This window comes from Buceros rhinoceros, unplaced genomic scaffold, assembly GCF_000710305.1.
Source record: "Buceros rhinoceros silvestris isolate BGI_N320 unplaced genomic scaffold, ASM71030v1 scaffold947, whole genome shotgun sequence".
Taxonomy (NCBI): domain Eukaryota; kingdom Metazoa; phylum Chordata; class Aves; order Bucerotiformes; family Bucerotidae; genus Buceros; species Buceros rhinoceros.
The window spans coordinates 1-19,326 of record NW_010422523.1 but is presented as its reverse complement, the minus strand read 5'-3'; the positions used below and the strand labels follow the sequence as shown (position 1 = coordinate 19,326).

The 19,326-nt window shown below is 35.0% G+C and overlaps 1 protein-coding gene across 1 annotated transcript in view; it reads right to left on the bottom strand.

Annotated features, from left to right (window-relative positions):
- FAM126B (family with sequence similarity 126, member B) overlaps positions 1-6,556 on the bottom strand; it is a 30,493-nt gene extending 23,937 nt beyond the window's left edge. The window contains exons 1-3 of the mRNA XM_010140044.1: positions 6,452-6,556; positions 4,310-4,388; positions 3,142-3,243 (exon numbers count right to left, since the gene is read on the bottom strand). Of these exons, the coding sequence (XP_010138346.1) occupies positions 3,142-3,243; positions 4,310-4,360 (153 nt within the window). The 5' untranslated portion in view covers positions 4,361-4,388; positions 6,452-6,556. The remainder of the gene's footprint in view (positions 1-3,141; positions 3,244-4,309; positions 4,389-6,451) is intronic.
- Between the last annotated feature and the right edge of the window lie 12,770 nt (positions 6,557-19,326).

Sequence of the window (19,326 nt, the reverse complement as noted above, 5' to 3'; positions counted from 1 at the left end):
AGATAAGTAGGCACGATTTGGTAGACAAATACATGAGTTTTTATACCCTATTCCCGGTCGAAAGATCCCTCCCTTGTTTCCCCATTGGCTGGGTACTCCAAGATGCACAGACTCATCCCGTTACGCCTAATACATGTTACAGGTAACATTAGACCATACAACTTCATGCATCGCATGTCTCATTATCTCGGACTTATGCCTCCCCTAGGAGGAGAAAGTAATATTGAACAGCCTATTAAGCAGGTGCAGTGCTGCTTCCAAAGGCCCATCCATCCTAGTCAAGCCCAGTTTGACAGATTCAATGTTTTATGGCCTGTTATCTGGTTCCTTCTCTCTTTAATTACTCTCTGGTTACTTTCTTGTCTTGCAAGATTGTCTCCTGTTTACTTTATCAGTTTCTTTGAGATACCAGAACAGCATCCCTTGTTTACCTTATCAATTCCTTTTAGATACAAGAACAACATCCCTTTGTTTCCTTCTTGCAATGGACAACCCCCCACTACATGGAATGAAGGCAGCTATGCCGAGCTGTCTCCTGTGGGACGAGAGGGCTACGTGTAAGAGGAAGTTTGTCCCACAGAGCAACCTGGAACTTCATGACAGAGGTTAAAAAGACTGCACTCCCCACTCCTGTATCCGCTCCCCACCGCCAGTGCCAACAGGGTGTGTGAGGGCTCAAAGTAGTGGAGGGGTGGAATGGAGGGAAGGTATACAGACATATATATGTATTTTAAGATCTTACTGTTCTCTCTTTCTCTCTGTTCTACCGTAATTTAAGTGATGATTCATGGTTTTCCTTGTTTTGAATTAAATTAATTTCGTTCACCCTAGACGAGGCTGCTTCTTTGCCAACAACCATAAGTAGCATGTTAAGCCCTCCATTCATTCCCACCTGTGTTTTGTTTTCCTCCTGGAGGAGGTAAAACTCCCCTGGGAACAACTGTCACCTGACCTGCTCTGGGTTTTTCAACCAGCGACAACCATAAACTACCTCCAAAAACTAGAAAACTATCTAAAAAAACCCCAGTACTTCGAAAGCACTTTACTTTGGAATTCAAATACTACGCAAAAATCAATACTTAATTCAGTTAAATCAGCTGTTTATGAGCTAGATCACTCTCTACTCTTTAAGTAACTTTCTGTTCCAGTTGTTATCTTCTCCATATTAAAAAAAGTCAGGGAATTTCCTAAAAGGTAAACAGTAAGACAGCATGTTCGCCTTCATCATTTGATAGCTCTTGAATTGGTAGGCAGTTGTCAAACAGAGAAACACCTTGGTTGGTTGTTTTGGTTTCTAAATATGCTGGTTCCATGCCAAATTAGTAATCCTGGTCTTATCAAGATAGAATTAAATGATTCTAGATAAATTCATGTTTACCCTAAACGGTTTGCCCCTTTCAGGAATTTTTTAAAAATAGGTTAATTTTATGATTAAGTTGTAAAAAAAAAAAAAACCAACCCCAAAACAAAAAAAAGGCAACAAAAAAACCACTTGTCCATTAAGTTTAAGAATCCAGCACGTGCAGTTCTATAATAGTCTATCATATCAAATTTGATCTTTACAAGCAATCAGTTATCCTTCTAACAAATAATGCCCTCTAAGAATATTTAAAAAAAAAAAAAACAGAATCATTTTGGTTGAAGGAAACCTTTAAGATCATCAAATCCAACTGTTGACCAAGCACTGCTGGGTCACCACTAAGCCATGTCCCTAAGCACCACATCTATGTGTCTTTTAAATACCTCCAAGGATGGGGATTCTGCCACTTTCCTGGGCACAGCCCTCATTTAGAGCCAAATACTACCACAGAATTACACAAAGTAATGAATTTACTATAGTTATACTCCTCAAACAGTTAAGTTTGGAGAAAGGGTAGCAAGGAAATGCATAGTGCCTTAACAAGCAGAACCTGAAGTTAGTCATCTCTGAATCTGGGATTGCTTATCTTATACTCGATATCAGAATCAGGCCCAAACAGCAACAGCAGAGTAGTATTTGACAAGCAATAACAACAATATTGTGCAATAACATAATATTATTGTCACACCCTTAAGAAGATACTCATTTTGCAAATCTGGTTCTTTGCAACATTAAAAAAGTTAAATCAAATGCTTATTCTCAAAGCAAAGGAAAGCTTTCACATTTTCAGAGGCATACATACTCATAAATATATACATACTAAAAGAGACAGTAGCAATGGCGTCTTCAGGCTGGAGAGACAATAACAGTAACTTCAGGACAAAGAAAAAGGTCATTATGCAAGTTATTTGTAACACTGAAATGGAAGCTGACATCTATGACGCTTTTTCTTTTGAACTGCACGAGCATCATGCAATCTCCTTTATGCTTGATCAAGCATTCTGTGCTTCAGAAAACAAAAAACTTCTTTGCTGTGTTCACTTGCCATTTAATTTATACACATAGAAGAGATCACAGATGATAAATCAAATAGTTTGAAGCATTTTATCTAAAGTTTACATGGCAGAGAATGGTATGTTTGCACAATTTATTCGGAAGTTAAGTTTTGCACATTTTCCCAGAAGTGCTCATAGCAGAAGCCAATGAAATAAAATCTCAATTTAACGTCATTTGAAAAATGAATTATGTACAAAGGTAAGCTAAGTTTTCATTGTCTTTTGAGGCCCTGAGTCTGCTTTTATCTACAGCAGTGTAAACCAAATTATACAAACTACTACTATAAACTAAAGAAGATACTAGTATAAACAAAAGAAGATCTGGTTATCCTAGTAGGATTTAATAAATGATTCCATCTTCCACTGTGGTAAGCCACCAGGTGATAAGCATATTGATCTTACTGAATTTCAGAGTAAGACCTACTTGGTCTCTGTTATGACTGAAAAGTGGTTTTGGGGTTACTCATGCCAAATCATGTGTAACAGTTGTGGTAAGTAAAATCTAGCTGACAGCATAAACTGTATTTTTGGGAGTAGCTGAGTTTGTGTCTTATCAGAAGGGCATTAAAGTAACTGTCAAAAAAAGTGAGGAAAAAGAGACTATGTTAGACTACTTTAGACAGAAGAATCGAAGGATCTTCCTATCCATCTCTACCTCTCAATTACCCTGGCTTTAGTCATACAGGTGGAAGATACAAAAAAGAATTTTGTTCACAAGTCTCCTACCTCATTATTTGGGTCTTGAATGACCTTATAAAGAGCTGGTACCAGTGGTTTTTTTCTGTGCAATGTAGCTGCATAGCTGGAAATTTGTGTTTCAGGTAATGCCTACAGACAAAAAAAAAAAAAAAAAAAAAAAAAAAAAAAAAAAAAAAAAGTATTACCCAAGTATTACCCTGATAAATCAATGCTTACAAGAATTAAAGATCTCCACAAAAGGCTTCAGTCTTATCCCAACATCAAGAAAAATTCCTGAAGTGCAGTACATTTTCAGACTTGCAACCTAGTTCGTGAAGTGCAAGTTCTTCTCCATATGCATACCATTTTGGGGCACATACCAACTTTCATCCAAAAGTAGTTTCAGATTTATCTTCCATAAAATCATTTGCTCCAGCTTTATAAGGACTTCCTTGATATTCGGTATTTAACAGACACTTTTCAATGTCTTTATCAAATCAACTTGAATTATTTAAGAGGTGCAGATAATCTAGAATGAGTGTGGACAACCTCAAGTCTCACCAAGCAACCATGTCTGTGGATTTCGCATCCTTGGCTCCTCAACAATTTCCAACAACAGCACCTAATGGCTTACTATGTATCATCAATGATGTGAGGACTTACTAACTCTTAGTTTAAATGACAGATTAATTTCATACCAGTCATGAAATCCTATTTTCTTGTTTATGCATTATCCTGTCTTTCAGTCAGTATAATTATCAACATGCAAAATAGTTTAAAAACATTTTAGATTCTTCATGACAAGACAATGAATTTTGCCTGGTTTTTTTTCTATGGTCTGCATAAATATTTTTAATATTTTTTAAACTCCAAATCTTTATACTATTTTTTTTACAAATATAGAAGTTGCTCAATTAGAAATTTGTTTAGTGTTAAATGACTTCTGTCAACTGGATCTACATAAAAATATGTGCTATAAAAAAAATACATTACTATAGCAATGTTCTTCTCCACAATAATAAACAATAAACTACTACTAGAACTATGCATCTTGTTTATGTACCAGCCTACTCATTTACACAGACCTTTGCATGCTTTATGCATTATAAGTAGTTGAAAGATCAAGTAATAGATTTAAGATGTTAATTATGGATACTTTAAAAAAAAATAATCACTGTTCTGCGGCATAAAGCCATCATTCATCTTCTCAACTCACCTTGAATTCTGACAGCCATTCCTCCACAACACCTCGTTCTGATCCCAGCATTTTCTTACTTCCTTTTCTTCTCTCTCACCTTTAGAACAGAAAGGAAAAAAATAAATTAATATAGTTTAGGCACCAAAACTTAGTTTTATAAAATCCTACCCCAATGTAAAGATGTTAACATATTTCCAAAGGAATTATATAATACCAAACAACAGGAAAAGTTGCATTTTGGATAACTGGTCCCATTTTCTAACAATGGTGAAACTGTTCTCTTCAGAATTTTAGTCAAAAGTATGGCTCATTAATGGGAGAGTAGGTAAATTAAGGACTTGGTCCTTCAGGCCAAAACGTACATTGTTTAAGACAAACACGTCATCCCATTCTTGCTTCCTTACCACATATAGTACAAAGACAAGACAAATAAAGAGCATCATGGAATAAATCATGTGAGACAATGTAATGACGATTCTAGATACCACTCAAAGTAAAGCAGTTTCAAAAACCCAGTTATTAGATATCCTAATAGCAGTACTTTACTCCTTAAACGTTGTTCTGAAAGAATTTTGAGGCTTCTTCTTCAAACCACAAGATTTAGGACTTCTAAAAGTACGTTGAAATTCTCAGAAACAAAAAATTAAATAAACAAACTTGCAAAGACAACTGCTATTATTTTTCATTTCATATACAACAGTCATATTTTTACATCTTTTGAATTCTCATAAATTTAATTCTTGAAGCAATAGCAAGCAACAGCAAGAATGTTTAAAAGACAAGGCATCATTATACACCTTTGTTTGATGTTTAAATAGGTCAAAGCAACAAGGATCGTTTTGTCTTTCTGTGCCATCTCAGTACAGGTTGGCAATTCCTGCAAGTCATTAAGGTCCCAGTAAATTTTAATCTGATGAAGTGAAATGAAGCTGTAGCCTAATACTAGGCTAGAGGAGACAGTAAAATGTAAGAGCTGTTTGAAGCCACAGAAGACATATGAAGATGGCGATTCTTAATTAAGGTTCCATCGAGAGTTTATTTTTGACAGGATCTGTTAAGAGCTGCCAGACCAGAAATTAGAAACAGAAAATCTGTGAAGGCACACTGTATTTTAAGAGATATTCTGGTCAATTTTTTTTCTTTTTGTTTCAGAAGTTGATAATGATTATTTGCAGCAGATCCAGTACACACTCTCTTATATCTTTACCACATTTTTCCTAAAAGTTACAAAAACCCATCAGCTTCAAAGCTCCCTTTTTTTTTCTAAATAATATTTTTTCCTTCAATACATTCAACTTTTTCTGAAGTTCTTTTAGCCTGGGATGGAGAAGAAAAGAGAAACACTTGCACAGCCAGATGACAGGAAGATCAATACTGTTACGATCATCTTTAATCCCATAAACACACTCAAGAACTTCACACAAGTAATGTCAAAAATATATTAAGTTCTACTATTTGCAGAACTTGTTGTAAAAATAAGAAAAATGCACGTAGACATTAAGTCAATTACTTTTTACTATTTTCTTTCAGATATGTTTTGAAAATTATTTATGCTCAACCAAAAATTATGGGTTTGATATACAAGTTACATCATGGAAGTCCTATGATAAATGGCCTTTAAATAGCTAGACTACAGGATTGGAATTACCTGTTCTGGTCTCAGAACATACTTGTTTTGATTTCTGAAAGAAGATCTGTATTTAAGATCAGATCAGTATTTGTTAAATGGAAAATGAAGTGAAACAAGATATTAAAATTGTGTTGGGAAGCTGTTGAACATGCAGCATTTTGCATGCCCCTTGGCAGCAAGTCATTAAGAGTATAAAAACTGCTGTGGGTAAGGAACTGCTGCCTATATCTAAAGCATGTTTAAATGGCCTACAAGATATCAGATTCAGAAATAGCACTATATTAATTTAATTTCAAGTGACACTTGGGTGACAAACAATTCTATACAAAAAACACAACACAAATAGATCTCTGCAAACAAAGATTTCAAAGATATCCTTTCCAATAGATAGGTAAACAACTATCAGCCATCAGAATGATACATGGATACAAATTAATTTAAAACACCACAGGACACACTACAGAAGCTGAGATTTAGGTCACTTGCCTGGAAAAAAAAATTCTACAGAAAAGTGCAACATCCAACTTTACCTCTTTAAAGAAGTCAATTTTCTAAAGGAGAAAGAGGAGGAGGAATGCAGCAGTTTTTCAACCTGGGATGCATTTGTCAAGCCTTCAAGTACTGTCCCGTTTTCTGAAAGGTGAAAAGGAACTCTGATGATCACAAAATAAGGAGAAATATAGTAATGTGTATCTTTTTTGACCTTACAAATTGAAGTTTATCAAATCCGCTAAAGCATATCTTGGTCCTTCTGTAACAAAGCAATTTGCCATTAAAAAAAAAAAAAAGGTCAGCAGTGGGAAGAAGGGAGAAAAACTGCCTTAATCCAAAAAGGTGGCTTTGTCACCTTGGTGGAAAATCCTCACATATTAGTGGAGCACAGTACTACAAGCACACTAGAAGAGAAAAACGAAGCGCTATTTCTTACAAAGAGCAATGCAATAAAGACGCAAGATAAAAGAGTAACACTGTAACAAAATGCGAGCTGAATCAGTATCTTGACTTTGAAGAACATCTACATCTTAAATGTAGTATGTTAAACACTGTTCTTTACTATCATTGTTCTGAATATTCCTTACAGAGCCAAACTTTCAGTGTCATTGCAAAAATCATGTATTACACTAAGGTTCACCTTGCACTACAGGATCCCTTCATGCTGAGCATGAGGCAAAAAACAGATGAGCCTACTCCAGGTAAATTAGATTACTTCAGTAGCTAAAGTCCTCTCTAAAAGTAAACTGAAGTATACCAACAATGGGTTTATTCTATTCAATACATCTTATTCATTTAATTACTTTTCCAAATTATTGAATTACTAAAATATCTTTTCTTTTTCCTCCTCCACACTAACTAGAGCTAGGCTAACATGAGGTGTCATCCTTTTCATGCTGCACTGTGAGTGAATGCTTTTATCATAAAATATACACAAACCAATATCCTCTATGAATTTTCTAAAATCAACTGCTTTTTCGAAAAAAAAAAAAAAAAGTGCAATTCCTTGCAGAAATCTTAAATAATACACTTCTGAATGAATGAAATTCAAATCCTTATCTTTCTTTCCTGACAATTAATAAGGCGTTTGAAAGAAATAAATTTTTACCCTATTGGCACACTGTGGATGATTACATACAGTTTTTTAAACGTGCACAGGAGACCTGAAAGACAAATATATGTATGTTTTTAGCTTACTATCACATTTGTTTTTTGTAATTATCAAGCATGCATCTCCAAGACAGCACATCAGGTCTGTAAGAGTTGATTCGGGATGCCTAGAAGCTTCCCAAGTTTTACAACATGCTAGAAACAACCTTTATTTCTTGACATGGTATCTGACATACACTACTATCTACAAATGTCATGGAGTCCCAACTAGCTCTAAATTATGACATTTGCTATCTAGAGGTTCAGTTGTAGCCAGCCTGCTATCCTGAGCGTCAAAACCAAAGATACGAAGTTCTCCAGGTGGGCCTCTCCAGAGGTGCATTAAGTTAGACAGCATTATTTTCTGGATAGAAACTCTACTTATATTATCCCCAAATCAAGAATCACAGTTATATTCCAGCAAATCAGCACGGGAATTTTTATTTCTGTACAATATTCCCCACAAAAGGACTAAGCACAGTCAGATGTGCACAGATGTGGTTGGAGAATCATGCTGTATCAATTCAAAAATTGTCATTTACTTGTCAGTTTGCTTACAAACCAAATCTGAAGGTTTTCTAGAACTAAATTTAAGTAGAAGATAATAATAATAAAAAAATCACATAGATCACAAATGAGGTGTTTGGTTTCAAACAGTTTTACACATAGAAAATAGTAAATGCCTGTCCTTAAATCAGAGGCAAACATCAGCTGTAACTCATGGCCAAGAATTCCCCTCTCCCTAAAATGATTACGTCAGCTTGGAAGATCCTGTAAAAATCTGGAGGCAAGTAGCTGCTCTCCTCCAGCACTGTAACAACTCAGAGATTTCATCAACTCTGTATGAAGTTGACTATTTCCTTGGAGGAACCTTGCAAAGGGGAATTAAGAGTATTTTTAAAAAACAAACTAACAAAAAACCCCAAAACCAGAACAAGAAAAAACCATGTCAGAATACAAATCCCCCCTCTCTTTACCTCCAGTGAACAGCAGTATGTATGAAACTACAGCACAGCCCCCCACAGGAAAGCAAAGCATGTATTCCATAAAGGTACACTGAGCACCAAATACTATTGTATATTTTAAGTAGCAACAAGTGTTCTTTGTCCTATAGCACTACAATTCAGAGCAAGACTGCAAGGAGAACATTAAATTAGCTGTTGCATAAGTAAGGAAACACATGAAGCTATTAAGAAACACGTTCATCAGGCCAGTAAAAATGAGTAGTTTGGAGTAAGAGAATAATACTACAATAAACTAAACCAATGAACTGAAGAATTAGCAACTCTCCTGAGTCAGGATTTAGCCTGGCATACCTCAGGAAATTACAAAACCACTAAGAGTCACAAGAACAATTCAAATGCCTTATTGCAAATACTATGGAGATACCAATGTTCCTATTATGTTGTCAAAAATGTCAATTATGTTAATAGCATAGCACCTAACCTACCTAAGAAATTAGCTCCTCTTACAGAAGTCTGTTGAGCCTTAGAGATAGTCCACATATAGCAGTCAAACACATCAAAGCACAGAAAGTTAAGAACTGAACCTGTGCTGCCATCAAAACTTAGATTCAGTCTGACATTATAATTTAGTCCTCTAGTGGTTGGCTAATATGAAACAGAAGCCACCGACCTTCCTCTCCAGTATCCCACATACTTCTCTCCCAATGTCTGTGCAGATGTCAGCCTTGAAGCAAGCCCTGCTTGGGGACTTCTTCCCATCTAAGTCAGCTTCAGAACCAAAGCCTTACCAGCCGTCTAGGAAAGCAGTCACCTCGAGAACAACTGAAGAACAGAGCTTACGCTCTGCCCTCTAAGAACACCACCAGAAACAAAAAGCAGTGCTCAGTGCTTTCTTACACGAGGTACAGTAAGTTTTTAACAGTTCTACTTCCAAAAAGCAGAATAATTTTTGTTGAGGTTGTACGTGATAATATCCAAAGTATGCAAAGGATTAGAATATGGGACATCTACCACAGGAATCTTGTGCTTTTTAATCCCTGAAGAAAAGGACACTGTATAGTGCCTTTTACATATTTGTTCAGAGAACAGAGAAAAGAGAGCATTATATAAAAGATCTTTTTGGCCTATTGTGAAATCTATCTGTTTTCACCCTGAAAATTCCACATGCAGCTTTGTGAGGTTGTTTACATGAATGTTCTGATGCTTTCAGAACATTTTTGATGAGTGTACATTAAAGACCAATAATACAAACTATATCCCAGGAGGAAAAGCACCTTACCTATGTGTCAGACTCGCACCACATTTACAGTAAAATATAAAAACACGCTATTAATTTCCCCGATGCTACATTTGTATCCTTCCTGGAAGACTTTTTCAGATGTTAAAACTTGCTTTGCTCATGTGGCTTAAAAAGGATGTAGACGTGCAGCTCTCCTGTATCAATACAGAAGGAGCCCACATCTGTTACAGCTAGGATTACTCTACTAGTTCGGTTTTAGGACAAATCATCTTTGCCTTTGAAATTATCTGTCTGGATATTAAAAACATTCTTAAAGACTTGTAAAAACAGGCAAGATAGCCAGGTCACAATTGCTGCGTGACTGTCTCAGCCTGACGTAAGACTGTACTCTTGCATTTTCACATGAACATCTGTAAAGCACACCTTGTGCTTACATTCACTCCCTGGTTTACTCTACCTTTGGGGAAAAAAAAATATATATATATCAAGCACCATGTGAGTGTGTCTCTAAAATAAACTGGTTTGACTGCATTAAGTCCTGTGCATATTTATTCAAAATTTAAGCAGTCTGAACTAAGAGTACTGAATTTCATTTACAGAGAGTTCATGCCTCTCCCAAAGCAAAGCACAGGGAATGTAAGAGATTTCTTGTGTTTACTTAAAGACTAGACTATTTATTTTCTGCTATGGCTCAAAGGTTCTTATAATATGTAGGAACCATAATAGCTAAGCAGAAATTTAGTTATTAGTAACTGATTTTTAAGATTCCTTAAAGATACTGAACAAGCAAGCAAGTTTAAATTCACTCTAAAGCATGGAACAGAAAAGTTATAGTTTTGAACACACTCACACAATGTTAAAATCAAATACAAAAATCAATTACCGAAAAGCTTCCCAAAAAAGAGCACTTAAAATAATAACAAATGCACACAAATAAAACCCCACAAAACTCCTGATGTTAAAACATGAGCTGCCTAGACATTTAGGTTCTTAACTTTCATTGGGATATACAAGATAGCACTTCACAACTTTGACTTTCCAGGTGCACTTATGATGACAGTTTGGGGAAGATTAGACTAGTGAAAATAAAATATGTATAAACCAAGAGACAATGAAAATGAAGGTACCGACAGACTGAACATGAGATTATGCTTAAATTACAATCCTTTTACTTGCTTTCCTAGAAACAGATACCTTTTTTAAAGATACCTTTCATATAATCACTTTTCTCCACAGCATTGTCTTTGAAAACATTTAAGTCTGAGAAAAACTTATTACAGTAATACACTATTGAAACAATAAATCGTAAAACTCAGATAACTACCCAAAAGTTTAATCAACTTCTCTCATCACAGAGCACATTTTTCACTTGCATTTAAAGTAAAAGCATTCTGACTTAATACATTATTATTTACCAGTCTGCATTTAAACCACTAACGAAGATCAATTTGCAACAGTGAAATGATTACCCAAATAATCAGAACCAACAGCATACACTATACAGATATGCTGTGACTATACAGTGAGGATTAAAAAGGAAAAAAGTGTCACCAATTAGATATTAATAACTGTTGACATTTAAGAATATATAACTTTTCAAGTATGGAGAGGTTTTGTTGTTGTTGGCTTATATTTTATTTGAGGGTTTTGTTTGTTTTAAAGAAGCCAGGATTTTATACCGGCTTCAAAATACAAGGAGGAGACTACATAAATGGGGCATGCACTTCAAGAATGAGTCCCTTTTTTTTTTTACTATATACTAGATGCTATGATGTATATAAAGTAATTGAGTTCTAGCTGCATGATGAATAAAAATATTGTCTTTTTAGCTCAAAGGCTATGGCAAGAATATTTTCAGTTAAAACCTGGACTCCTCAACAAAAAGAACAAAGTTTCAAGTTGCATCATCTCTTTCCAGTGCCACTCATGCACAAGAACATTGTGCATACAATACCTACAGTAGGTCTAAAAGAACAGGATGCTCAAGTATCAAGTACTGTTCTTCCAAGCTACAGATATACTCCTCTCATAACTATAATTCATTACCGAACAAGGGAAGAGGTGTATTTAAAGAAAAATTCTACTTCTGTAAAAAAGTAGCACAGAAAACATCAATAATGCACCCTTACTCTTAGCTAAATCTACATTCAAATCCTTCGATGCAGAATGTTCATAGCTCTGTAACAGAGCACTTCTGTTTAACATAATTAAAACTCTGGAAAGCAGAATAGATAAATGTCAACATGAGATAAGGTGGCCAGAACTACATAGGAAACATGCTTCCCCACCACACACACAACTTTAACAAGACCAATAAACTCTGGAGAAAGAAAATTGGGCAATGTCAGCAAACATGGATAATTTAAAAAACAATTTGAACATCTCATGATGAGTTATTCCCGAATGCAGAGGTTTAACAGACCAAATGGAAAAAGACTGGATAATAAATTCAAGAACTTAATGAAAACATCTGCTCAGGAACTTAGCAAAAGCCATAAAATACATCAAGAAGTCTGACCACACAGAAGTAGTATAAAGTAAATGCGAAAACATGTTAAGTAGAGCATACAACATTGATAATATGTTCTTATTTGAAATAATGGCCTACATTTGATTCAAGCAACCTAAAAAGAAGTTTAAGGCAGAAGAGTGGTTAAGAGACAGTTAATGACAAAAATAAAGTAACTTCTATCCTTGATATACGAATAATTTTTAAAAATCAAACGCAAAAGAATGCTGTCTCTTAGAAGCAGATGGAATTAAGTGGTAGGGAACGTAGAATAGATTTTTTTGTAAGAGTAATGAAAAAAAACATTAAAATACAACAAGGTAGAAATGATAGACTGGTAAAAGTATACTGTTTCTCATACTGTAAGAGTAGGATTTGTTATCATAAAATATCATGAGGGCAGTAAGAAGAGATTTTAGATAAACATTATAACACCAGTTTTACATAATTTCTTCTTTACTAATCTTGTTCTACAAAAGAAGTAAACTTAATAGTGTAAGCTAGCACTTAATTGATAAGTTTTTTTGTAAAACTTCTACTAGGAGCATCTCCTTCCTTAATTGCTCAGTATACAAACGCATACAGCTTCATCCATCTATGCCAAGTATCCATCATGCCAAGTAACATGCTAGATTACGTTAAACAGCCATGGTATGGTTGGATTTCCACACTGGAAAAGGGATTGACTCTTGAGCTAATCTGATCACAAGACAAAATAAGACCAGCCTTGGGAATGTTCAATTTTGGTAGACTATGTCTTGTTCTTATTTAAAAGGGCATGTATTATAACATGTTTCTTGTAGTAAACATATCAGAAATATCATTGTGATTCCCTTCTATTAATCTACAAAAATATTATTATTCTATCACAATCACATTTAATAATCATTTATATAAGCTGCCATTTTGGTTAGAAAAAAAATTAAATTATAAACTTGTTGTCCTCAATCAAATCAGATCTACAACTGCAATTTGGCATTAGAAACAAGCACAAGCATTCTGCCAGAACTCTCTTGGCCATACAGCTCCATAGCACAGAGAAACAGAAACTTCTGCAAGGTACGGAACTGACAAAGGCAGAAAGAAACAAAACATTCTCTGGACAGTTATTAATTTAAATCACCAATTCAAGCATTCTCTTTAATAGATTAAAGAGAGCACTCTTCCAACTCCAGTTCTTAGGTAATTTAATTGCAAGCCTAAGCGTATAGACACGCATTCCAACTGTAAAATATAAATGCTGACGTATTCTATATGGGAGATTTAGGTTGCCAGCCTTATTAGACAAGCCTTAGTCATGCAAAACAACTTGGATAAGACGTTTCTTCCCTGCCTACTCTGACTCACTAGTCACCAGGCTAAAAACCTTACCTTCTGGGTACCAGCAAAGAAAGTTATGTGAAAGGAATGGGAGAAAGTCTTAACACAGCTAAATCAAAGATTATTGACAATACTCCCATAAATTTTCATGGTACCATACTTGCACAGGTGAGTTCCATTTCTTATAAATTCATAGCAATTTTGATTGCTACCAAAGAACAGGTAAAGAAAAGACACAAACCATCTGTTCTAAAAAGCCTTCAAGTAATTTTAAGCCCTAAATTATCATCTGTACTTTGTCAAGCACCAGAAAGCTCAGCTGCCAAACCTTCTTTCCACAATGTCTACAGTGAAACAGTGCTTTGCAGATACAAGGTTGTGAAGAAAAACCAATTACAGCAGTGTGAATGAAAATACAACACTGAAAGTAGACTCTTTATAACAGCTTAAAAAAACATACTTTAAAACTAATGTTTTCATTAGTTTTCAGAGTACTTGTCGAAACCTATAGGAGTCCGTTGACTAGAGAAAAGTCCTGTTTGCCTCACAGAGTCTAAGAATCTGAATAAAACGCTATTGTAGCTAAATCCCCCTCTTAGGAGTTCATGCAACAAATGAAGCACAAATGAGAAGAGTTAAGATAATCAGGAATGTGGAAGGAGACATTTCTCTTCTGTATATGAAGAAAATACTCCTCTACTTACAGGATTTGGGAAACAAAATAAGAATTATCCTGCAGCCTTAAATACAGCAAACGTCATACTAATTATTCTATTTTAAAGATTTGATGCACTTAATAATATAGGTACTCACACACATGTGGGTTAGCCATACAAATGTTAGCTTGTTCTCTCAGCACCAGTTTCCTTAGAAACAACTTCATGTAGTCAACCTACACTAAATCTAAAACATCCTCCTGTCAGGATCCTGTGAGGTAACCCATCCTGTGCTAAACAATACAGGCTCATCCTCCCTTTCCATCAGGTCATATGCAATAACTCTTCCGACACTAGTTTGTTTGCAGCTTACAAATTTCTTTACTTATGAAAACATTTCCATGCAAGTTACTTTCCATGTAACCCTACTTCTCAAAAAAAACCTTCTTGGTTCACAGTTTTTATTCATGAAGTAAATTAAATCTAGAAGGACTTAACTAAAGATGGAAAAAGCACAGTGAAAACAGAACCTGAATTAAAAAAAAAAAAAAATCTAACAGCAAACTAACACTTGCAAAACCACATTTATGGGACACTCAGTGTAAGTACTAAAAATAAACAGCCATGAGCCAATCTTGAAACAGAATTTCTGGAGAAACAAAACAGAATTCAGAAACAAAACCAAAAAAACTAACAAAAAACCTCACACCACCAAAAAACCCTCAGCACACACTCTGGAATAGGACTGCAAGTGTTATGCTGAGGAAGATCACTATGTTGCCTGCAAAGCAAAGAAATGCATGCAGAAACAGTTCTAGAAATAAACTGTAGACTCTAAGCAACTTCACATTTTTGAGCAGTAAAATCATTGCTCAATAGAAATAAATGTCTGTAATATTACAAAAATAGCCATAAAAAAAATAAATCCTCTATCAATTCTAGATCAATAAAATATCAATACATATGTTTCACTGTATTATGTGCTACCAACTGCAATTCACACAATCTGGAATTTAGGTTACATATTCATTAATTTACCTAATCTCCTTTCTTCCACTTTAAATATTTCCAAAGAGATCTAAACTAAAGGATCCTCTGCTGAAAGAAATGAAATCCTGCATTCTAATCTTTTAAACTTCCAGATGGTAAAGGCTTCAGCTCCAGGAAGTAAAGCATAAGTAAATGAGGCTGAGGTGGCAGATTTCCCCTGCACATCCATACAGTTACTTCAATTTACTGAATTTACTTAAATTATAGCTAAAATTATGTCATACTGCTGAGTTTCTTAAATAATACTGTAACAATCCAATGTTGCAACATAAACTTTCAAACTGTCCAAGTTGAAGATCCATGAGCATTAAGATACGTTCCTTTAATGCACGATGCTGTAGTCTTCATATGCGTGACTCACATGCCTCATTCACATTTAAAATGTACGGTTTTCAAGAACAAAATTAATTCTCATTGATTGATATTCTGATCTTGCTTTTTCAGTACAGGTTCCCAGATTTTAAAAAGCAAAATGAAAACAAGTATAGTTACATGGAATATCACTGATCTCACCACTACTCATCAAGATGAAAGCTTCAGAACAGCACAGATCTCTTCTGCTTGACCTAGCGGAACACACGAGGCAGTCGAGCTCTGCACAGAAAACATGAAGAGGGCTTAAGCCACACGCAGAGGCTGCTGGTTATTCACAGGTAAAGCAGATAGCATAAAAAAATCCAGAAACCTAAGACCTGCTTCAACTTTCAGAGTCAAAACTGCTCAGATCGTAGCTGCCTTTACTAATTCCAGTTGCTACTTTACAGGGAACAACTCATATTCTTTCACGTCATGCATCACAGCATGATTAATCTCACACTTGTTTTCTGGAAGTTAGAAAGGGGTTTTAAGAACTGCAAGGAAAAATTTCACAGAACAAGAAGAAAAACACAGTTTTATATTGAGATGAGACAGACTATAGAAGTCAGAATTTCCACACATAAATAACACATGTCCCTGACCATCTTAATTCTGTACAACACAATCCATCAGGAGCTACCTTAATATCAACCATCTAGGTAGCTAATGTAATTGATTAAGGTAACTGCTATAGAATTTGATACTCATGACCAACCCTTCTAATTTCACCAGGATTCCTCCAGCACAAGAAATTACATGGCCTTTGCTGGAATCTCTCCTTCACAGAAAACAGGCAAAGAAACAGCACCTCTAAAGAAAGCACAACCCTTTTTAATCACCTTATTAGAAGCTATCATGACATTCTGAATCTCAGGTTACTATAATTGACATTTTGTGGCCTATCACATGGACATATATGCTACTTCTCTGTGAAACAACTGTGTGAGAGTTAAAACATTAGTAAATGTAAACTAGTGCAACAACTACACAGGTTACCCCTTTTGTCTTCATATGAGTTTAATAATTAATCTTCACTGATGAATAGTTAAACACAATGCACATTGTTTACACAGTCATTATTCTTCTACCATTAAAACAAATATTAGAACAGAATAGAGACTGACCAGTCGTAAAGAAGGACTACTTAATATTTTAGTGTGAAGTGGTTGATTTTTTTACATATTTTTAAAATAGTGAGGAGCACTAAGTTACTAACACGTGTGGGGGTGTTTGGCTGTGTTTTGTGGGGTCTTTTTTTAACCTGAAATTTAAAGTCTTTTTCTGGGGCAAAACTTTGCATATCATCTCTTTAGGAATGTAATGTAAACCCAGCACAAATAACTTCAATCAACTAGATCTTTTATGCATCTTGTTATGCAGGACTTTCCACATTACTTTTTATCTAAGCTATAAATCAGTATAAAAAAACTAAAAAAACCAAAACAAAACAGCCTTCCACAGGCATAGTCTTGATGACTTCAACTGAAATGCACAGCCCTATTCCTCCGTCCCTAACACTGCAGAAACAAGAGCAAGACATTAAATGCATACTATTTTCACGCACGTTTTCCACTCTTACCATGAACAAAAGTAAAAGTTTTTTGTCTAACACTTCCCTAATGTCAATTCAGAAAGGAATCTTTCAAGACTGTGAAAAATTACAGGTTTAAACAAGCAGCATTGAAAATCCATGCAGCTAGCTTCATGGGTACCCTTCTTCCAGTCTGTTTCGTGTGGAGGGAAGAATGGCATTTATTACACATGGTCAATTTTACATTGTTCTAGGTTTTCAAGCTATTTTCTTGCATTCAAAAAAGTAACAGCAGAAATTTTCACAGAGGTTTCAATATTCTAAACTTCTGCCATTTTTAAACAACTTCACCCATACACAGAGAAACTCTGGGGTTTTGTTTGTAATACTAAATAGTTTTCCTGCTAAAAACTACTTTAAAAGCAGTTGCTAGAACAGTGGTTTTCCTTCCCTCAAGTCCCCTGAGTAGATTTACCTTTGGAAAAAGACCAGAGATGGTCTTAAATGCAAATGTCAAAGAGTTTGCTTTTGCAACATTATTATTCTTCAGCAAATTGTATATATTAGGTTTACTTCAACTAGAAATACATGAACTATGCTAAACGTAAATAGTTTCCTTATTCTTTTACAGGTACATCACGGTGCCCATCCAGGTAACATGTATTATCTTATACTTTTTTAAAATTATTATTATATTGGCAACAAGCAAATTCAGTTCATTCTGTTCAAACATATCATCAAAAAATTTTATGAAAGCCTGAGTTTAACTAAACAGCCTGTTAAAAGTGTCACTTTTCTGTTTCCCTATGCAACTGTGCTGATAGGAATCAGCAGCATTTACCAAAGTCCAATTATAAAGCACCTGAAATTGTTAGATTACACATTTTTTGTACAAGAAATATACTCATTAACACCCTTCATACAGTATGCCTCACAAAACACAGGCAAACTAGACTGAAGGTTTAGAAATACCAAGGTTATTGGAATGCAGACAGTGGACCTGCAGAGAGAGCACTGCGTAACTTTTCAAAAAGTAGGCTGATCAGGTATAAAACCAAAAAAAAAAAACAAACCAAAAAAAAAAACCGCAAAAACCCCACCACCACAATATAAAGACCCCAACAAACCAAAACCAACCCTCACAGTCCACATGTGACTACTTCAGTACATGAGAAAACTATTCTGAACAAAATACAAATCCAGACCTGGTATTTGCAATTAAGTGCAGATTTGCAGTTAAGACGATTATGCAATAATTATTTCCTACCAGTGAGCAGCTGGTGTTTCATACTTGGGAGAAATCCTCGTGCTTCTTGCCTTAGCTGCCAGCTATCCAATTCACACATTGAAATGGCTTTTGTAAGCATATTCTATATTTTAACAATTTTGTTTCCTAATCAGTTGTTCCATTCAAATAATTAAAACCAAGAAATAAGACTGTAACTTCAAACATTCTTCTGAGATAAAAAAGTAAATACTAACGAAAACCTGTTTTCCATAGCTGTGACACCTATGCACAAACATGCAGAATTTACTTACAGCAACACTACGTTGCTACTACGTTTCTGCATTTCAGAAAGCTATAAAGTCTGTGCTAACAGAGATAATCATCATCATCTATTCAAAGACAACATACATTACTAAAGTTGAATGACCCGATAATTCATAGAAACAGCAATAAAATAGTTATTATTAGAATTCCGCATAAAGCCAGTACACACAGGAAAAATATTTTGTCTATCAAAAGCCGCCCATTAGAACATAAATTTGAAATAACTCAAAAGTTAATAAAGCTGAAAACTCTTTAAATATTGATTATGGTTTCCTAATTAGCATGATAATGTCCATTCAAGATGTGTTCCCTCCACTCTCTCACATGACCAAAGATTCATTATCAAAATAAGCTATCAAATACAGTCCATGGTAGGTTACCTTCAAGGGTTAGGGTTGGGCTGTCCCCTAGACAAATGACAGGTGCTCTCTAATCCCTCTCCCTCCACAAAGGAGAAGTGAAAAGGAATAAGGAAGAGAGACTTATGGCTTGGAAAAGAAAACTAAAACGGCTTTAATTAAACAATCATAATAATAAAAATAAAATATATACTAATATATACAAAAGCAATACTGAACCCAACC